General features: G+C 34.4%; 1 protein-coding gene across 3 annotated transcripts in view; it reads left to right on the forward strand.

The window, feature by feature from the left end:
• Window positions 1–22,180, forward strand: part of LOC134530401 (protein arginine N-methyltransferase 5) — a 53,672-nt gene that overhangs the window by 18,830 nt on the left and 12,662 nt on the right. For 2 of the 3 annotated variants that reach the window (XM_063365192.1, XM_063365194.1), the window contains exons 5-11: window positions 2,802–2,914; window positions 4,060–4,357; window positions 12,059–12,270; window positions 15,602–15,724; window positions 15,900–16,075; window positions 18,666–18,881; window positions 19,781–19,974. In XM_063365192.1, coding sequence (XP_063221262.1) covers window positions 2,802–2,914; window positions 4,060–4,357; window positions 12,059–12,270; window positions 15,602–15,724; window positions 15,900–16,075; window positions 18,666–18,881; window positions 19,781–19,974 — 1,332 coding nt within the window. Of the gene's footprint in view, window positions 1–2,801; window positions 2,915–4,059; window positions 4,358–12,058; window positions 12,271–15,601; window positions 15,725–15,899; window positions 16,076–18,665; window positions 18,882–19,780; window positions 20,559–22,180 lie in introns of those variants that run through there. The other variant, XM_063365193.1, reaches the window with a different exon arrangement.

Here is a 22,180-nt window from a genome sequence, read left to right on the forward strand (position 1 = left end):
GCGGTGCTAAAAATCTGTGTAAAAATTTGGTGAGATACATTAAATTAAAATTGAAATTGGCAAACAAGGATTGTTTTGCTTCAAATTTTTTTAAATTTTAATATTAAACATAAAATGCACTCAGTTGGCAAACACTAAAAAGTTCTTAGTGTTTCTAGTTTTCTTCTTGGTCTTGTCTCCTTTACAGCAACCCTGTGTTCCCCTAGCCTGTTCTATTCCATCTGTTTCTAACCAAATGTTTTTTTTTTTTTTAAATTGTGTTGTAATATTACTATGTTTGGAAATTAAAATAATGTATGGTCTGTTGGGTCATCTGCTTTTTCCAAAGGTATGTTTGCCCCCACCATCATTGAACTAAGTCAATTATAAATTTTTGTTTGTTTACAACTATGTTTTTAGAAGTTTGCAAAGCAGCTCCTATAGACGTCTGTTTTGCAGTACCGGTAGTCGACGTTTATGCCGCACATAATTTTTTTTTATGAGTTGCGTTAGAAACGTGTTTTAGGCATGTGTCTCGATGCATCCAGTCCACACGAACGTTGCAAAACTTACACATTATTATCTTATCCTTAACATCAAATATATAAAATCCTTCCTGCTTCATCTCTCGTTCTCGATCGAAAACCGTAACTATTTTCGGCATCTTAACACAAAAATAAGCACTACTAACTAGATGCTTGGAAATTAATACCGAGTAACCGAGACGTCATAAAAAAAAACACTATTGCAAGCTGCACCGTAAAAACATTTATGCCATAGTGGCACGCACACGAAAAAATATTGTGTTCGGCCAGAATGAAACTATTATGTAAGCGTAAATATTGTGTTCGCTTCTGTGCGCTAGAATTTTTGAGAACTAATACCAACTACACGAAAATTGTGTTCGTAACGCTGCTACATAGCGGCAACGTAAATATACACGTTTGCCGCCATGTTGAAACTACAATCGATTTCGTTACGCGATATCAGTACAATCGATAGTAAGATTATTTACAATATCCGACCAATGTAAACATTCTTGGTAATGGAAATTATGTGGATTTCGCGCAAAGTTTCGTGTTTTGTGAAAAAATAGCAGATTTCGTGAAAACGGTGAAATAGTGCCCAATTTCGCGGTATTTCGTGTATTTCGCGGTTCACCATTTTCTGGGGTCCCTAGTGATCTCTAGTTGTACCTCGCACCTCAGCCTCTGCGTCATCAAAACAAGAAATTTTTCGAAAGGTACACTCTGTTAACTTGCAATAGACTGATTTTATTGGTCGCAATTTGTGTACATAGTAAAATTTATTTACATCTCCATTCAAAGAAAAACCATTGAGAAAATGCAACAGCACGGAACCTGAATACATACATTGAGTGGCCTGACTAAGTCAGCGGTCGTCGAATAAGTTTAATAATCCGTACATGGAAATTAAAGTACTTAGGTAAAACAGTCCACCACTCAAAGTAGGCCCTGAGGAAAGTTTAAAAAAAAATTTATAATTATTAAAACATACGGAGGATGCTAACAGATCACCTCGGGGTGCGACTAGTTTTCTACCTCGGGTGGCAATATCAAAAGACTGGGTGAGTGCTGCGCAGAATGGCCACAAGAAGGTGTTTTGCAGCCAAAATATAATACTGTCAGGTCTGTTTCAAAACTGTATCGAGGGCAAAATTAAATAAACCCTTGGAGGAGCTAATTAAAAATTGACATTATTAAATTATAATTATGATAATGTGGCACTGGCCAAAGGAAGGGGTGTAAATGTAACAGTTGGTGGGTCTCTTAGAACACAAATAATGTTTCAGACCTGCCAACTCTCACGATTTTGGTGTGAGGCTCACAATTTTAAGGTCCATCTCACGCCCTCAAAACACTAACACGTGAAGTGTATTGCTTCCAATAAAAAAATTAATTTTGCTGTGAACAGTGATAATAGTGTTACATGAGCAGAATGTTATTTTACATCTTTTTTAGTTGCGGCCCTGCATGATCACTACACGACAGCGCTAAATTATGTTCAAATAAATTAAATCTGCAACCTATAATTTGTTGAAATAAATTTTGAAGCAGAGACCATGTAACATATGTACAGGTATGTCACTTAAATGTAAAGATTCTCATTTGTTGTTTTTTATTTCTAACCTGTATTTATTCGCCTGAAAATTTTTATCGAGGACCTCATGATTTTTTAAATTTGAATGTTGACAGGTCTGATGTTTTGTGCTTTTATTTTATACATTTTTCCAAGCCTTTTTTATAAGTTGGTGGAATTTCCAGTTCAGATAATTTTGTACCTAATTAATTGATAATGTTAAACATTTAGTGTTGAGGTATAATATGACTGCAGAAACAAATACAATTAGTCTGCGATTCTTATGTTCAACATTGTTGGGTCAAGTATTTTATATTAATACTTTTTTTTCTCATCATACTTTTAATTTTGCCTGTGGATAATATATACTCATAGAGTATTCTCAACTGATGCAGTGAGACATTAAATATTTGGAGAACCCATTTTGATAATGTTATTAATTAATTTGACAACTTTGGCATATTTGGTTCTCTCATCACTGGGATCAGCGTCTTAGTGTTGATTGCATCCATGAAAGCTAATTTTTATTCCAGTTTAAATAAATTTAACATTTAAAAACTAATCACCAAAGAACTTTTAAGTAACACTTAGTTGCTTTGAGCACTTATTTAATTATACTTTTGTATGGTAGAATAGTGTTTTGGAAACTAAAAATTGTATTTATTATGTTTTGGCAAGGCAAAAATTTTTTTTTATACTTATCTAAAATTGTTGGTGAACAGATATGGTTACATTTGAGAATGGAGAGCACAGCATCTTCGGTTCAACAGTACTATTCTTCTGGAGTTTCAGAGGATAGTTCTGCCGCCCCATTTCGAGAAGACACGTGGGAATGGTGAGATTTTGACCTTAATTTTTGTACGCATTGTGTAAGAGTCAGTCCTAGAGTTGACTTGGTTGTACGCAAGAGCTGGGTTGATCACCCAATTTGTCGCTCAAGCTGATGCGAGTCTTGCATTACTATACATATCTTGCAGATGGAATCTAGTCTATAACAGGACAAAACAAGATAAAATACATGCAATCATTAATTGTTTTTGGTTTTGTTTGCAGATAGGTTTCTCGGTTAAATTTCATCGACAGATAATTTTGACTAATACATTCCCCTCCTCTGCTGGTGTGACATAGAGATGCTCTGATGTGATTTCATGTGCATCACTAGGCCTGTTTCCAACAGGGAAGCATTTTTCTGGATTAAAATATTTTATCTGGTCCTGTCTAAGCAATCATTAACAATAACTCATATCTTTATTGTAAATATTTGTATATTCTTCTTAAAAAATTGAATGCTGTTCAAGTATGGCAACTAGCCTAAAAAAAAATTATGTGCATACTCACAATCAGTTTTTATTGTTTTAGTAATTTGAATTAATGCATATTAAAATTTTTTTTTGTATTTATAGATCATACACCAGTTATTTTAAGAAATTGAAAAAAAATCAATTATTTTTTGTAAATTTATAATATCAGTGTTTATTAATTTGGCCATCTGGAACTAGTAAAAAAGGATAAAACAAAATAAATGAACTGTAATTGTTTTGACAATTTTTTAGTATTCCTAACAATAACTGCATATTTTGTGTGCATGTTTTTTTGATAACAGTAAGCAGAGTTTTTCTTGTCAGGATGCTTGCCAGGTATGTGTGTTGTGTTATGCTAAAAATATTAATCTTTACAGCTAGTTGGTGACAGTTTCACTCTCACAGAACTTGACACCAGCTGTTAAAAGTACTTGTGCTGCCCCTTGTGGTGGTGTGCTGAAATAAAGCAAGTTTCCGAGGTCGCCTAGCTAGTTTCCTAGTTCCTAGACATTATTCAAGTTAAAATAGCGTATGAAAATGTTTTTACTTTTAAGTTTATCATCATAAAATTTTTTAAACATTATTATTTTTATTCTCATTATTTCCAGTTGTTTATAATCTGGATAGTTATTTGGATTGTGGTTGTTACTGTGTGAAAAATTTGATTTTTCTTTTGCAGGTGGAATGAGTTTCGGGGCTTATGTAACTTCGATAAGAAACTTGCATTGGCTCTTGAGCTGACGCCAGACATACCGTCCAAGGAAGAGGTTGACAGGTGGTTGGGGGAGCCCATAAAGTGTCTCATCGTGCCCACGTCCCTGTTTGTGGCTAACAAGAAGAACTTCCCGGTGCTGCTGAAGCCACACCAGTCTTTGCTGCGTTCGTTCGCCTCTCTCGATGTCCAGGTGGTTGTGAAGGGTGCAGTCCATTACAACAACGTCATGTATTACCAGCAGTACCTCGATCACATCTGGCAGGTGAGTAGTTTCAGAAGAGCCAAGTCCTTGGTTTCCCAAAATGTTTACTCTAGGCAGGCCTATTCCTTTCCCATTTCATGCATCAGTTTTGTTTAAAAAATTTAAATACAAACATCAAAATATTCTCAAAAACGAGTATTAAATTTTAACACCTAGAATGAGTTAAATTTTTTATAAAATTGCTAATGATTAGCGAACTGAAAAATGGTGAGTTATTTTTTCTTAAAAGTGTTGTTATCTTTTACAAAATTTGCAACAAAAAGCAAGCTTATTTTATTTTATGTAGATTTTTCTTTCATGTGTATGCTTAAAAAAATAATCATATCTATTGCTTATAAATAACTGAACTGGCTTCTTTCTGGTTGAGTGGTATTTTCAAGAGTTTTTCTGGAGCCCTATGTTTCAATCACTTGGCTTCCAGTTCGTAAACTTGACTAGAATGGTGAACTCACATACGAGACAACCCTCAGCAGAGTTGCAATGCTGAAATGAAAATTTTCCTCATACAATTTCACTACTTGGTTTGAAGCAGAACATGTTCTATGTGACCTATAATAATTACTAACTCCATGCCTACAATGGGTGGATCTCTGGAGACAACTTCTACAGATCTAACCTATGCCGCTTTGCAAAAGTTCAAAATAAATACATTTATCGATTGATTATGTTGAAATATACAATCTATAAATAATTTTATGGAATGGCATTTTGAAGGCATGGCTAACGGCATTCGTTTCTGTACCTGATATATTATAAGGTACAATGACCTCTACAAGTACAGTAGACTCCCGACTATCCGAGGTAATGACTGGCAAGTGGTTCACGGATAATCTAAAACCATGGTTAAAGCAAAGTAAAAAGAACTCTTAAATTTTTTTCACCTCGACTATCTAGACAAACACTAACAGACGCCCCTCTAAGTAACGCCCTAATTCATTCAAGTAAAAAAAAAACCTAATCAAAACCATGCTAGTCAAATGCATTTTTTCAATAAGAGAGTATTTTAATAAAAATAATTTGTTTTATAATCAGGTTAGTGTGCTGAAGGTAGGTCTAAGAGTTAGATTTTATTCAGGATAGGAGTGAAAGAACATGCATGTCTATTTTGTATAAGGTGAAATATTACAATTATGATACCATTTTAATCAAGACATTACTCTCGTTGAAATTATCATACAGTACTATGAAGAGTATCTTCAGTTTTAAGTGTTCCTATCTTATAGTTCACCTAAACTGAAAAGTCAGCTAGTGTAATTGTGTAAATTATTAAATGTACTTAATAATTCCAGTTTATCTAGCCTTCCTCTATCAGTTTTAAGAATTGTTTCTAGAAGTTTGTGTCTGAGAGTCAAAATTACAGTGTGTCAAAAGTATGTTAAATGCTAATTTCGTGGCTAGACCTGGTAATGACGTGTAAACAAATTCCAATGAAATATTTATATTTGCGTGTAAGGTTTTGTGCAGACGGTGACAACATACTTCGACAAACACAATATTACAATTTATATAAATATCTTAACTAAAATAGTTTATGTTAAAATACAGATGGAATTTGTTATGATTCTCGACTTCAAAGATTCTACCAATTCTTTCATTAGAGTAATTTATCTTTAGGTTAAATTGTTAATCAATTGTTTATTATTTATTTTAAAACTAGCTTCAGTCCGCAGAGCGTGGACTACTGGGTAAGTAACTTGCAGTACCCTTCAAACAAAATAGCAACATGTTCTTTCAATAGCAAGTTCCATCTATACTGTCTTATGTTATTAGGTTCGAGATCGCGATTCCGTAGTTTAAATGATAAATCTAAAGATGAACAAGTACACGGTCTTTCTATACAAAGAGTACGTTTGATAACTAAAAAAAAATTCTAGTTCGGTGAAAATGTTCGTCTTGTTTAAATCGTCGTTAGTGAGGATACTTGTTTAATCAGCTAGTCTTCGGGTGATGGGGTAAGGGACCAAACCTTGCTGCAGAATACCCACGAGACGTGTAAGTTCTCGGAGGATCCTTGGTTCGCCTCAGTCAAGACTGCGAACTTGGTGTTGCTCCGCTGGTCTCTAGAGGGCGGCAGGAATACGCGCCGTCACGACTCCATCCTTCGGGCTGCGGGCGGAAACTGGGCTGGACTGCACGACGGTCATCCTTCCCGGGCTCGAACTGCGACTTTTCATTATTTGACTGAATTCTTCTTTCTTCCGGATGATCAACGACATCTATTCTTCGTAGTTTCAATACAATTTATATTCATTCGACGCTCTCTTGAAATCTGGATATTCGTCGCTCTCTCTTCTTAAATAATGGTTTGAATTCTTGACGTTTGAGTTTTATCTTCGTTGATTCAAATTAGTAATTCCATGTTGGCTCTGCAGCTGCCGAAGTCGAATGTTAGGTTACTTCTCCGGTCCTCTCCCTCTGAACCTGACGTCGGTAAAATTGGAGTCGTCGTAGTGGATGCTGCCTCGGATCCCGTCGTCCGCGATGTCTCCTCTAGTTGATCGACATCCTTCCTTCGCGGCGTGGGTCGGCATCTCTTCTTTCTTGCTTCACTGACATATTTGATTCTCTGGTATCAAGCTAATTAACGTTGCCTTTACCAATCTACGGTATTGATGTCATGCTCCATAATTGGTCACTACCTCTTCTAATACCTAGTAGTACCGGTTTTCTTGAAATATATCAATATTATTCCTGGTTTTCGTCGTTCATTAATTGCTACTAAAACTTTACACGTTGATTCTTCGATTCTATAATCTCAAATTACATGGAACTTATTAACAATGTATCTAAATCCCTTGGCCGTTGAACGAACAATCCAAATTAAGCTTCCAAATTTTAAAAAAATAAACATTTTAAGTTTCCTTGTTTCGAGCTTATCGATATATAGCTCGAAATCGCAAATATAGTTTAAACAGAATATTAATCGTGCCCTAGCCTCCAATAAATAATAATCTCTTAAGTGTTATCTCTCAGGAACAATACATAAATATAGTAACACCGAATTTCATGGGACAATATCAAATAAAGCATTAATAATTATTTTAATCAAGAAACATACTTATAGAAAGTAATATAATTAATGTCTAAGCTAGAGTGAAATATTCTTAGAGAACAAAAATTGGAAATAATTTTCAATATAAGGCAAAGATAAAATTACACAGAGAATAAAATAAAAACATTTAAAAACAAATTTTATACTTCTATGAGTGCTTCACTAAGTACCTCTACAATGCGTTTCTGCCATGATTTGCAACTAGTATATCCTAGGAGGTGCAAGGTAAATTGTCGTGAAAGCTTCTGGATTCTCTCTCCAGTTACTGCTGCTTGCCTGACGTGCGGGATGGTGGAATATAAACGTTGGCTTAAACTCAGGCGTCATAAATACAATGAAGGAAGCAAATAGCTATTGAGGAAAGATCAAAATATTGTTTGATGTTTTGTCACATTATTAATTTGTTGCATTACTAATTAACTGCATTGGATTTAATGTTTTACAAGTGTCGTTGCCATTGTGCGCACACGGAAATAAAAAAATTTCAATTTCAATTTCAAAAATGGTTTATGGAAGTGAAATATGCCATGGTTAACCAGCAAACCTGATAATCTGCACTTGGATAATTGGGAGTCTAGTGTTTTACCAGTTCCTCCCTAAAAGAGTAAAAAAAAAAAATTACATAAATTGTTTCAGATTAAATTAAAATTACTACAGTGTAGCATTGCCACTTTACAGAGTAATGAAGAATACTCCGAAAAAACTATTTTTAGAATTTTATCACTCTTTTATTCAGACACAGTTTCTCTAAAAAAATAACCAAAACTAGGCCTAAGAGAACATGAATGTTTATCTTGATAAGTTGAAATATTACAATTATGATACTAAAAATATGTTAGTCTCACAAAAGAATTAGTTTATACCACAAGAATGTAATTGCTATGAAAGAGAAAAGTTAATGCTTGGAAATTGCATATTGTTTATTGTTCGAGATAATACATTTGAGAAAATTAGAATGTGACCCATCAATAATTAAAATAACTCTGATATGGTATGTTTATGCTATAGCCATTTATTTGAAATACACACTGCATTATTACCAAAAGTAGGCCTACAGGTTAGATTTTATTCAGCATACAAGAGAATGAAGATATGAATGTAGATCTCGTATAAGGTGAAATATAATAATTATATTAAAAATAGCTTGTTTTGATGGTCACACAACAATTATTTTAGGCCATAAGGATATAAATGTAATGAACAAGAAAGGGTTCTTATGTTTGCAAATCATACATTGTAGATATCAGAAAGTAGCTAACATTCCTAGCAGAATTATTAATGAAGATGAATAATTTTATGGATTGTTATCTTTAAATGATTCTGACATACATTTATGCCATTTCTATCTGTTTATTTTCAACTGTTCTCTTTACTTATTAGCATTTTTCATAATTCCGCATGTGAGATGGCCAAGCCTATGGGTACAGATCAGCCAACTTCCATTACAAACACTTTAGTTGTACTTAACCTGTCTCAAATGGTTCTAAGTTCTAACATACCAAAACTTCATTCTGTTTGAGACTTCCAACTCTGGTGCGACTAAAAACTCGTACATAGGCCCCCTGGGGGCCACTTTCATCAGTATAAGTGGTGTTCACCAGGCTTTTTAAAATTGAGTTTTGCTACTGAAGAAGAAATCTGTAGTGCAGAAATCAAGGGTATGAAAAGTCAAAGTAAAGAATTCGGCGATGGACCATGGTCTTTATAACAGGGTTCTACTGTAAATGAATGAATTTGCATTAAGTTTCAACTGGTGCACAAAAAATTGCATTTGTGTTTATTCATATTGATTATTGAATTCACAAAATTCAAAGTTCCGGCTTTGCTTAGTAGGAAATATATACATACAGTAGGGTCTCGATAATCCGAGTTCCCAATAATCCGAGTCAGTTTCGGGGGTTATGAGAAAGAAAAAAATACGAATTTTGCAAACACACATACACGTAGGAACGGCCAGGGCTACGTTGAGGAGGAAGGCCCGATGAGGTGAGTTGGATAAGTGACTGTACATAGCAGGTAGCGGCCCACCCCTGTCAGAAGTCGCAAAAATCTATTTTTAGAACATTGGGGGGAAACCCCTTTTCTCTGTCGGCCTAGATCCTCCGCCCCCTTGTCACTTCCCTGCGTTCCCTCCAGAGGGCAATTTTTAGTTCCCATAAGTTCTTCGTCGTGAGCACATCTATGTAGTTATGTCCCAGTTCTATTACGAACCGGTATGAGCAAAAGAAAACATACTGAAATATCATTAAGTGATAAATTAGAAGCGCTGACGCGGGTTGATAAAGGTGAGCCGCTAAAAACAATTGCATGTGATTTAGGAGTGAGTGCTGTTACCGTGGGTGACTGGAGGTGCAACAGACAGAAATTGGAGTTATGGCATACTCAAAAAAATCTTTCTCAGGCTACAACATCCAGATCTCGTATGAAAAAAAGTGAGTACGAAAAAACAAGTGAAGCTTTGTTTTCATGGTTTTTAGCACAGCGGCAAAAAGGTGTCCCTCTTTCTGGGCCTATATTACAAGAAAAAGCGCAGTATTTTCGTAATAAATTACAAGAAGGTGAAAGCAATTTTAATGCCAGTAAAGGATGGCTGGATAAATGGAAAAAAGATACGGTGTGCGGCAATTGCATATCACGGGAGAAAAGCTTTTAGCTGATGCTGCTGGTGCTGAAAACTACTTTCAAAAATTTCAAAGCATGATCGAAGAAGGGGGCTACACACATGATCAATTATATAACTGTGACGAGACTGGGTTAAATTTAAAAATGCTACCTGATAAGAGTCTAGCATCCAAAGACGAAATTTCCGCTCCTGGGCATAAAAAGAGCAAGGAACGAATTACTGTTCTGCCATGTTCCAATACCTCTGGGACACATAAGCTTCGTCCCTTGGTGATAGGAAAGTCAAAAAAACCTAGAGCTTTTAAAAATGTAGATATGAATGCACTACCCGTCGCATACAAAAATCAAAAGAACTCGTGGATGAATACGACCATTTTTAAAAATTGGTTCTTCGAGGAATTTGTTCCTTCAGTAGAAACTTTTTTAAAAGAACGACAATTACCGAGAAAAGCACTGTTGGTTATTGACAACGCTCCATCCCATCCAAACGTAGAAGAGCTGTCAAGTGATGAAATTAAAACTGTTTTCCTGCCCCCAAATGTGACTAGCCTCATTCAACCTATGGACCAAGACAATAAAGAAAAAGTACAGACGCATGCTTCTGACATATATTTTGCAAGAAGAAGAAATTTCATTATTAGATATGCTAAAAACAGTTAATATAAAAGACGTTATCTATTGGTTAGTTGATGCGTGGTCAGAAATAAACAGGAAACTATACAGAAATCCTGGTCAAAACTTATAAAACCGAGAGTTTCACAAAGTGAAGAAGAAGAAACAGTTGAAGATGACTGTGATAATATGACTCTATTGAATTTAATGGTGGCAATCCCTGGCTGCGAAATGGAATCCAGTGCTGAAGAGGTTAAGAAGTGGTTAGACAGTGATGAAATTGAAGAATTGACAAATGAGAAAATTATTGAAATGGTCAACAACTGGGATGAGGACACCGAAAAAGACGAACAAGAGGAAGAAGAAACCAACAAAAAAATTAGCCATGCAGATGGGTTTCTACGCTTAGAAAAGGCACTCAAATACGTGGAGCAGCAAGATGACGTCACGCCAAATGACGTAATGTTTTTTAAGAAGTGGAGCACACGAGCAGCTGAGAAGCGAGGAGCATTAAAAAAACAAAAAACAATAATAGATTATTTAAAAAAATAATGATTATGTATATATTTCTATTCTGCCTTTTAATATGTTTGTATTTTCTTTTTATTAAAACATCGACATATGTATTAGAAATCAATTTTGTGTGTTTTTATTCGTATTTCCAATAATCCGAGGTTCTGATAATCTGAGTTGGCCCCGGTCCCATCCAGCTCGGATTATCGAGGTTCTAGTGTACCTATATTTTTATTTCTTACTTAATTTTTTTATAAGATTTTGTCCGCTTAGTAATCATTAAACTTGCTGTTCCAGTACTTATGATCATGTAACATTCTTGTTATTTTAAATATATTCTTTGTTTTTTTACATAATTTACATGTAATTTACATGCCTGTTCAGTTTTGTCTTGTTTTGAATTGTATTGTTCTTTGTGTTTGTCTTGTATGCGCTATTCCCTGCAGGTATGGAGAGCCTGCTAGTGTCAGTTGGCTACCTGCATTTAGTGTGTACCTGGGTCTTGTGCTTGCATGCCTGTAGGAACTATTATGTCCTTTGTACCTGTGTAGCCTGTGTGTATGTCGTACCCACCTAAAAAGTTCCCAAATTATTGGTGAGCATGTTAACAATTTAAATAAAAATTAAAACTTTTTAAATTTTATTTTAATGATTTCATGCACACCCATTGATCTTTACTTAAGAATAATATTGTTTGTAATGTGTATAATTTAATTGTGTGTGTATGTGTGTTTTCTTGTTTGTGGTGCCCCAGGTACTTAATGTGCTGTTATTGAGGTATAAGTATGTGTAGTTTTAATTTTCCAAAAGCATAATGTAGTACATTATTTCAAAATGTTATATTGAGCGCAGAAAAGCCACACTTGCTGTTAATTAAAAAAACAAATGGTGTTGTGTTGCAGCAACGAGACACCACTGGGGATCCTTTACTTTCGTTTGCTCGAGGCTATGAAGATTTCCTTCAGTGTCCGTTACAACCTCTGAGTGATAATTTAGAAACACACACTTATGAAGTGTTTGAGAAGGACCCAGTGAAATACAATGAGTACGAACGTGCTATTTATTGTGCACTAGTGGATAGGATACCGTATGCTGAAAAAGACGAAAAGGAATTGTAAGTATGTAAAATTCAATCGGAGAAAAATTATTTTAATTTTTTTATTTAGTGTTGGGTGTTTGTGAGGTGATTACTCAATAATAAATTCATAATTGATGACAACATATTTATAAAACAGTTGCTAACAGCTAAAATTTAAAGTATATATGTATTTGACTTTGGCATGTTTTTTTTTGAAGTTTAGATACAGTAAAACATGTTTTATGCTGGTGTCTCAACTAGTTTATTGTCCCAGCATTTTATTTATTAGAGAAGGGCATCAGTTTCCTGTATAACACTTCCAATAACATTGTAAAATAGGCTTTAAAATGGCAATCACTGTCAAACTAAGTAGTTACAACTAACAGTAAAATACTTTTTTTAAAAGTCTTCATAGCATGCTAGTTAAATAAGTAATAAAAAAATTAATGAAATGGAATAAATCTCCTGAGAACCTAATAAGTTCCTCCTGATTTTCCTGCATTATAAATTTATTTCCTCTTCCCCATGGGTAGAGACCCGGAAAATTCGCGGATTCTTCTGGCCTCAGGATAGAATATAAAGTTATAGGTGTGCTCGACCCATGTTTACTTTCCCATTGGTTGATTTCTTAGCGAGAACATTTGTATCCATGTTATTTGGCACTACCTGATTCGCTTACTTCTCTCCTAGCTGGGCATCATTGGCTCACGGTCGTAGACGGGCGTGTCCAAACAACTGCGTGCCAATCATGAACACAGTGCGAGAGTGTGAAGGTTTGCATTCTAGCTTGCGACAAAATTTCCGGGTCTACCCATGGGATTGTTAATACTGGGTTCCACTATTGTTTGAACTGAGACTTCAAATGGACATCATTATTAGGTGTCTAGGGATGCGCCCCATGCATCAGCAGTAGATAGCGATCTCCACATTTTTATTTGAAGCCCCTCCCTTTTAGCAACTTGCACAATAAAATATTTTTTATGGAAGACTTTGATACACTAGTTTCACTAGTTTCCCCGCCTTTACGAGTTTCTGGCCCCACCACTGCTTATAGCACAATGTTAAAGGGCGATTAGGCCTTGTCATTCCTTGTCATCTTGCAATCAAGCTTCCAGGCAAATGTTTTTGGTATGACATATTATTTATAGGACTTAGCAACACTTGTGAACTGGTGTGATTATCATGATAGTTGTAGTCATCCTTGTGAAATAATTTTTTCCTTGTGGCACTTACAGACTAGAGCCTGTTAATAGATATGTGGTTGCAACAAGGTATAGTTTGCCTGGAAGATAAGATTTTTTTCCTTGTCATTCCCGAAATTGGGATAAAAAGTTAAAAATTTTAATTATAGCAAAAAGATGGAAATTTCATTGATGGCAGGGCCTAATCACTCTTAAGTTCCTATTTATGTAACTGCGTGAACTCTCTCTCTCTCTCTCTCTCTCTCTCTCTCTCTCTCTCTCTCTCTATATATATATATATATATATATATATATATATATATATATATATATATATAATATTTTAGGTTTAAATTATGTTTTTTAATAGCTCTTTAATACTTAGGATAAGCCTATTAAATAAAAAAATTAACTGTAAACCTATAATATTTTACAGTACATACCAGACCCAGTAGCAACACAGATATTTCATGTTTTTTCTTTTTGTTGCTCAAACCTTCCTGAGGGAGATTGTCCGCTGTGCATGGAATGTTGTTAATGTGACTGGTTAATACATTATAGGTATAGAGTAGATACAAGATATAATTTTTCACGTAAAACAAATTTAATTTTATGAAAAAGGTTTTCGGTGTTGTTATTTTTATTTTCATAAATTATGTTTTGTAATAATTATCCTCCCAAATTACATGGTATAGTGATGATACTTGACAATCTGTCTTTTTACAATAAAATAATTTATTATTAAGTTTTTCTAAAATGATAAATTTAGAACAATAACAATAAATCTGTGAGTATATGTAGTTTAAAAGTGATTCTATATGATATGCATAGTCAAACATATTAAATTAATTCCTTTGTCAGAAGTTTGGTACAATATTGTATGGAAATAATGTTATTACTTGAATTTCAATTGTTAAAATATTAATTTGATTGTGATATGTATTAAGTTTTGGTTAAATGCTGCTTGATTTCATGATTTAACTTGTTTTTTGGAGCTTTATGATGTATTAATTAGTTTTTAGTGTAATACGTTATATTAACTTGCTTTTTAATGTTATTTCTTTTTCCCGTTTAATCTTTTCCCTACTTAAGTATACTAAAGGGTTAGTATGCTTCCTTAATATCTGTAAAAAGTTCTTAATTTGTCTTTAATTGAATAAGTGCTTTTAAAAGTCCTTAAATTTCACAATGAATCCTTAAAAACTGCTTAATTAATAATGACATAGCATATAAGTGATGAATAAATGGGGATAGTTAAATTTTTTTTCTGACTTGGCAGCAAACAGGACTTTGCATATGTGCAGTTCAGTTGGTGAATTTCGGGCCATGTGATTAGATTTTATGTATAAAATGTTTTGAATTCATTTTTCATATATGGTATCTCATATTTAAACTCAAAAGGTGTGTATTATTGTCTTACTTTGAACTTATAAAAGTAAATGTAATTTGTGATTCAATTAAATATTAGGGCTACAAATTTCAGATTGACACTGTGCTTGGGTTAGACAAATGTGTTCCAATTCTAAACAATAGGGGCTTACGTAACTAAGAATTGAGCTAACCAATAAAATATTTTTTTCTGCATTAACTATTTAACTTTGTTATTTTCTTGAGAATATTGTGATATTACAAATAGTTTTCTATCTCATGCTAGTGATGAAGGTGATAAAGTAAAGGGATCCTTAAATATTCTTTAAATTTTTGATTGCTTAAGAAAGTACAAACCATATTATGTTTGCTTGGCCTCAGCCAGCCTATGATGAAGTCTCGACCGACACTTCTGTGTACTTTGGTGCACCCATAACTCTGGAACTAATCCATTCTCAAGTGTCGAATGTCTCTCAAAATAATTTGAGTTGAATAAATTAATTTGAGTTACAATATAACTGATAATTGTTATTTTAAACTCACAGCTCCTCCAGAATATATCTTTATCAGGATCTTAATTTTTGAAAGGGGGAAGAGGGAGGCAGTAAAGGGTGTAATAGAGCCAGCAGGTATTTGCACACGGCCGTATTTTCCAAATTGAAAATATTTAATAATGAGGGATATATTATGTTAAAATATTGAATTGTTGTATTTGGCCCAAATAAGTTAAATGGTTCTAGACTCGTATACCTGTGGTAGTGTTTCTGTAACTTGTAACAATGTAACAGTGGACTTAACGAGGTGTGACTATGTTCCAGTACAGTAATGGTAGTGGGGGCAGGCAGGGGACCCCTAGTGCGTGCTGCAATATCTGCGGCCTACAAGGCTGAGAGGAGGATCAAGGTGTATGCAGTCGAGAAGAATCCAAATGCAGTTGTGAGGTAAAGTGAAACTTAGGCTTTAGTTTGTAACAGCGCATTTCAATAAGTGGTTGTGTTTGCTGTGTCTGAGAGTAGGTTATTGTGGTTAATACTTTGATGTGGAAACTTAATTGTGTTTGTGCCAGTCTTTATCAAGGATGTCATGTCAGAAGTGCTAAAACGCTGCCTTTGTTAGTTTGCAGGCTCAAAAAGAGGAACTATGGAAAGATAAAGTAACCGTGGTGTCTTGCGACATGAGGGAGTTTGATCCTCCAGAGAAGGCAGACATTCTTATTTCAGAACTTCTCGGTTCCTTTGGTGACAACGAGCTCTCTCCTGAGTGCCTGGACGGGGCACAAAAATTTCTTAAAGGTATGTGAATGTACTTTTCATCGTATTGTGCAGTTTTTCCAGCCATTAACTAGATGAGCTTGGTAATTTGTCTCAACCTCCTCCCCTCCATCTCCTCCAACTTTAGCTTGCATTATACTTTTTTTTTCAAGTCCACATTTTTGTTCTGTATGTCACTTTTCAGTCTCTGCTGTACATACTTGTGATTTTCCTCAATTATATCTGGTGACAATGGATGTGGGAATTACAGTAAGGATTCAGGAACGCAAATAATGATAATTTCTGTAAAGTGTATTAGAATGGCTGGAACACCACACAATATAAATAACTATAAATAAGCTGTATAGAAAATTATTATAGCAGCAGTAAATCTACTGAAGCCGGTTTCACAAAACTACGAATAATATTTTCTTTCTTGCTGTTTTTTTATTGTATAGTGTTTTAAGTCTCAGGGGTGTGCCACCAGTCAAGTTGTTAAATTAAAATAAGAACAATGATAGGGCTTAATCATTTTTAAAATATCTCTTCCTATTTCTTCTTAACAGCTGAATAAGTTTTGCTTGGTGTACATATTCATTCCATGCAGTAGTGACATGTATCTTAATCACATAAGACAAGAAGACAACATTAATTAATTAAGTTTTTATGTGCTTATGTATTAGTTCGGACTATTTTCTATGGTCTGAAAGCGGAATGATGCATCTCGTGACAAGGAAGTCAGGATAGAGACAGTGATAGACACGAGAATTCTGTGAGCGTGGGAAAGGCTCGTGAGTTGGTTGATATGCTGATTGCTATGTGCTGGAATTGGCCAATATTTTTATGTGTATTTTTGTGATTGGTTAGAAATTACGTCATGAGTGCCTTTGGCCTTCTGGAAACAAAGGGTGGCTATGTTAGTCAGTCTTGTCAAGATACCTAAAGGTTGTGCATACGGTGATGGCTCAAAACTGAGGAATTTAGAGGCAGATAATTTTGCAATTGTGGTTGAGGCTATACCGTCTATATTTAACTTTTTTTTTTTTGGAAGTTTTAATTTGGAAATTTTGGCCACAGTTGTCAGTAATATCCCACAATGATGGTCAGTTAGTCATCATTGTTCTGAGGACGAAGTTCTTCCGTGTGTATACTGTGAGTTGCTTAAACAGTTTGTGTCTGAGTGACTTTATGTCAGTTATCAATCATTGACAGTAACATTTATTTTTGGAACTTAATCAATAAAAATTTGTTCGAGTGTTTATGCATGTAACAGCTAGACCTATTTTAAGCTAGTTGGACAGTTATAAGTTTTAAAACTGAACTCATACATTTTAATTATTTTAAGTTTTGATATGAATTTAATTGTCTCTTGTCCAAACAATTAGTACACATTTATGTACCTAATTGGTTAACTTTGTTTAGCTCTGTATACTCGCGTACTTACCCTAAATTAGTTCTTTCAAGAAGTGATTTCAATCAACATATAACGGTTCGTTATATACAAAAATAACAAGATGTTAAGCGCCAATTGTAGTTTCTGTTTTATTATTCAATATAGAATGCTGTACAGACGAATCCAATCACTTTCAAAATCTTTCTCACTCATTCAACTCGTACATCCGCCTGTCGAGAATTGCTCGCAGCTCGGGCGATGAGAATTAACGAAAAGTAGCTTAGGTTAAGTCCTTCAGTAACGTTTTACTGTAAGTACACGAAATCAGTGCGGCCTCAAACGCGGCCGCACCCAGCAAAAATGAATTTCGCCATGAGCCAAAACGCCGTCGTCGGTAGCCGCAATTTCTAATTAAAAATATCCAAAAGGTTTCAAAACAACAGATGATTAAACGGCATGGCTCTAGCTACCGACGTTAAATTTTCTATTCCACAATTACTACATAATTTGTGAGAAGCCACTGAACGCGCCCTCGTTGTGCAGCGATCGACAGACGACTGGTGAAATCATGGTACTGGTTCCTCCACGCAGGAAGGACAGTCACATGACCTCACCGACAAATCACATACACTCTTCATTCACACTAACAATTAAAAACCAATCAGAACACAGAACATATACAGTGAATACCATTTCCACACATAGAAACAGGGAATTCACTTTCTCCTTCTCTCTCCAACACCGTGGGAGAGTTGTTCTCCTCCAGTTCCCACGCAGTGACGAGATATTGTTACAGTCTCTCTCTTACTGGGGAATCACCGTTTCTTTCTCACTTGCACTTACAGGCCTCTTATGCCTCTCTCTTTCTACACATCACCCCAGACACAGTCCCTTGTTCTAGAATCATTATGCAACATCTGCATTCTAATAAAAATGTAATATAGTTATAATACAATATTTAAATTTAAATAAATAATAGAAAAAACTCATTACACATAATATTAGGTAACTATAAGTAGCAAAACAAAGTTGAAAGGATGTAAGAAACATGATTATTAAATAATTATAAATTCAGAATAACATATACTGACAACCTAACCTGTTCTTAGTAACAATTTTATTAGTAGAAAAAGCATGTATACTGCAATGCTACAAACATTTAAAATTTTGCTTGTGAATTGGAGACTGAAGCTCAGTGCTTGCAAGCAGAAAATTGTAAAATTACTTGATTTTTTTCAGATGATGGAATAAGTATACCAATGAGTTACACGTCGTACCTTTGTCCTATTCAGTCTTCCAAGCTGTACAATGAAGTTCGCTTGTCGAGAGAAAAGGACGATCGGGAAAGGAAGTGTCCTGTTCATCCATTTGAGATGCCATATGTTGTGTACCTTCAAAACAAGTACCAGTTGGCGGAAACACAGAAGCTGTTCACATTTACCCATCCAAACAGAGGTATTTTATTACAAAATCTTGTTGCATATTGGCTCTTTCAAAAGTGAATTGGATGTTACAAAGAATACTATTTTTTTATTTTTTTATTTTATGAATCTGAAATACATTTTTATGACCCATTAGTAGAGACAAGATTTTATAATTTTATTTTTAGGCCATTTTGTTTTTTAAAACAGATTTTTTTTATGAACTCTGTTTATTCATAAAGATAGCACAATTTTCAACAAATACAACACTTACTTGTTCAATGATACTTTCTTCACCAAAACAGTGTAATTTTGACTAAATGCATGATGCATTTTAACAATATAATAATTTGTAATAAGTAATAAGCATGTCTTGACTACTGGGAATAAAAATAAATCAGCAAGTATGTAAAATGTTCCAAACAGTTGTAATATATAAAATAAAAGCAAAAAAATTTTCCAATCTAGTTAGTACATACATTTTGATACTAACTCCAAGCTAAATAATTTACCTTCATTGAATGATATAACATCCATTTCGGTGCTATATGTTGTAGGCCTATTAATTTGCATTTTGGTGCTATTCTGTGTTTTGACATGCTTTTTGATTTTATCACAATTCACCATATAATCTTGTCCCTACTTATAAGTTGTGCTTGTGACAAGGCTCGTGGGTTAAGTCCTAACACCCTGGCATGACTCATGTATGAGCAATGAATTGGTTCGCAAGTAAGCTAGGGTCCATTTTAATCTTAGATACTCGAAAGCTTTTATTCCGAAATTGTGTTACATAAAATAATAATTACCTTCCAGCAATTTATGACTTACCACAAATGGATACTAAGTGAGTTAAATAATTATTTTTAATAGGGTCAAAGTGTTTTTATTACATTATATATATATATGTATATATATATTTTTTAAATTTTGCAGATGAAATAATTGACAATTCAAGGTACAAGTGCCTCAGTTTCAAGGTTTCACAGAAGAGCATCCTCCATGGATTCTCAGGTTTTTTTGACACAATTCTGTATCAGAACACAAATGTTTGTGTCAGTCTCAGCATATGTCCTGCAACCCACACTGAAGGAATGTTCAGCTGGTTCCCTATATTATTTCCAATCAGGGTAAGTATTCACACAGCTTTATCTTGGTTAAAGCTTAAATACCAAATTCTGGACCAAAAATATAATTGTTTACACAAAATTCAACCCTTATTATTAGAGACTAGTGATGGGTCGGTCCCTGTTCTCGGTTCTCAGTTCCGGCGGTTCTCAGCAAATTAACTGGCTTGGAGAACCGTAAATATAATGTCAATACTGGTACCACAGAAAACATATTAGCTAAACCTTTCCCCAATGGAAATACAATGACTCCTGGTAAAATGCTGCAGTGTATCATCGACGACCAAGACACGTACTTTTTTTTACTTCACTTGAAACCCCATGTGACAAGTGAATGTTACGGAAAATCTTTGAAAATTGCAGGTGACACCTTCACCGCCTTGCTCTAGCCGCTAGCCCGCCCAGATGGATAGATAATGTGGCTGGCAGTGTCAGAACATAAACATACGTAGTTATTTGTGACGAGATCCCGAACCTTTTTGTCCCTGTTTTCACTAGCAGACAGGAATGATCATTTCAACTTAAAGTAGACCTATAGAAAAAAATACAGACTCAATTTACTTTTAAAAATTAATAAAAAAAATAAACTACCATGATTATAATTGTCTAATACTAATACTAATTAACTGTAGGTATTACCTATGTCGTTTACAGCTTTACATCACTTATAACTAGGGACCCAGAAATATTGAGACTCATGAATTTGCAAAAAATCACCAAGCACTATTTAACAGTAGGAAATGTTAAATAAGATTTAAAAGGTATTTTGGCTTCGTATTCACTCGCGAACTTATTTGTAAATGGTTTTAATCCAGAATTTTTGTATCTATTCACAAATATACATGAATTTTTAGTTATTAAATTTTTTCTTTAATCATAAAATTACAATGATAATGGTTCTCTGAACCATATAGTACATTGCATCAGATAATATGGTATACTATAGGGATTCAGTGCTACAAATTATTGTATGCTATACCCAAAATGATGGTACTGGGCGGCAGATTATTATCATAGCGCTGGAGGGGCAGTGGGATGCAGAGATGATACATTTATCTTAGTTTCAGGAAGCAGGAAGAAAAAAGATAACTAAGTATCTTGGAGGTCCCTTGCTGATTCAGCATTCAAAACAAAAAATTTCCTTTGTCCTGTCCACTTGCCCTTGCTCTAAAAGCCTTCAAGGCCACAAGACCAATACTTTATTTACATCACCATCTCTCACATTCCTCCAGCGCTGACTCCCTGAAATTTTTCTTCACTCCCACCCCCTTCTCCAATAGAATGTTTTCACCCTTCATTTGCCCTTCTTACACACCTGGTCAAGCCAGCCTAAGCACTTCCACTCCAGTGAACCAAAATTTGCCAGCCACAGATTTTCAAGCCAAACTACCCTTCGACAATTATAAATAATTCCAGTATTCTGAGGGGTTGTATTTTGCAAGATAAGGGTTTTTCTCATTATTTCATGAATATAAATATCTACTTACTTTTATTAAATAAGTTTTGAAATTAACTTTTCTGAAAATATTTTGTTGTAAGTAGGGTATAAGTGGGATAAATTTTTTTAAATAATTGGATCTAGTGAGTCGAGAAACAACTGTAGTTCTTAGGGCTAGGTGACTTGTTTGTGGTCTAATTATGGTTAAGTGAGGTGCTGATGAGTAATGTTAAATAAAAACACCATTTGTTAGGGCAAAATGTATCTTTGGTGTGACATGAAATAGTGTGGAGGTTAACCTAAAACTGAGAACCGGGAACCAATTTTTAAGAACTAGAACCAAACTTAGAACTGGGAAAAAAGTTGAACTGACTCATCACCAGGAAAATGAGTGACTTACGATTTGTGAAAAATTACTAAACACTATTAAACAATAGGAAATGTCTTTTAACACACCCTTTGATGCTGAAATTTTTCACCCTTTTATACCAAATATTTTAACAGTTTTTATTTAATATGTAATAATGTGGACATGGGCAGTTCATTTACCATTTTTGGGGTACCAACTCTGGAGAAATGAGTTTAAAAAGTAGTTATGGTTTTTTTTTAATGTGATCACTCAAAAAACAAATATTTGATATAATGTCTTATTAGAGAAATATTCCAATATTAGTCACTTATGTTATTATGTCATCCTCGGAGAACTACATGAATAAGCACTTACACTGTCTTTTTACCTGTAATTCATTCACTGTCTTTTTACCTGTGATT

This window comes from Bacillus rossius, chromosome 3 (assembly GCF_032445375.1).
Source record: "Bacillus rossius redtenbacheri isolate Brsri chromosome 3, Brsri_v3, whole genome shotgun sequence".
NCBI lineage: Eukaryota > Metazoa > Arthropoda > Insecta > Phasmatodea > Bacillidae > Bacillus > Bacillus rossius.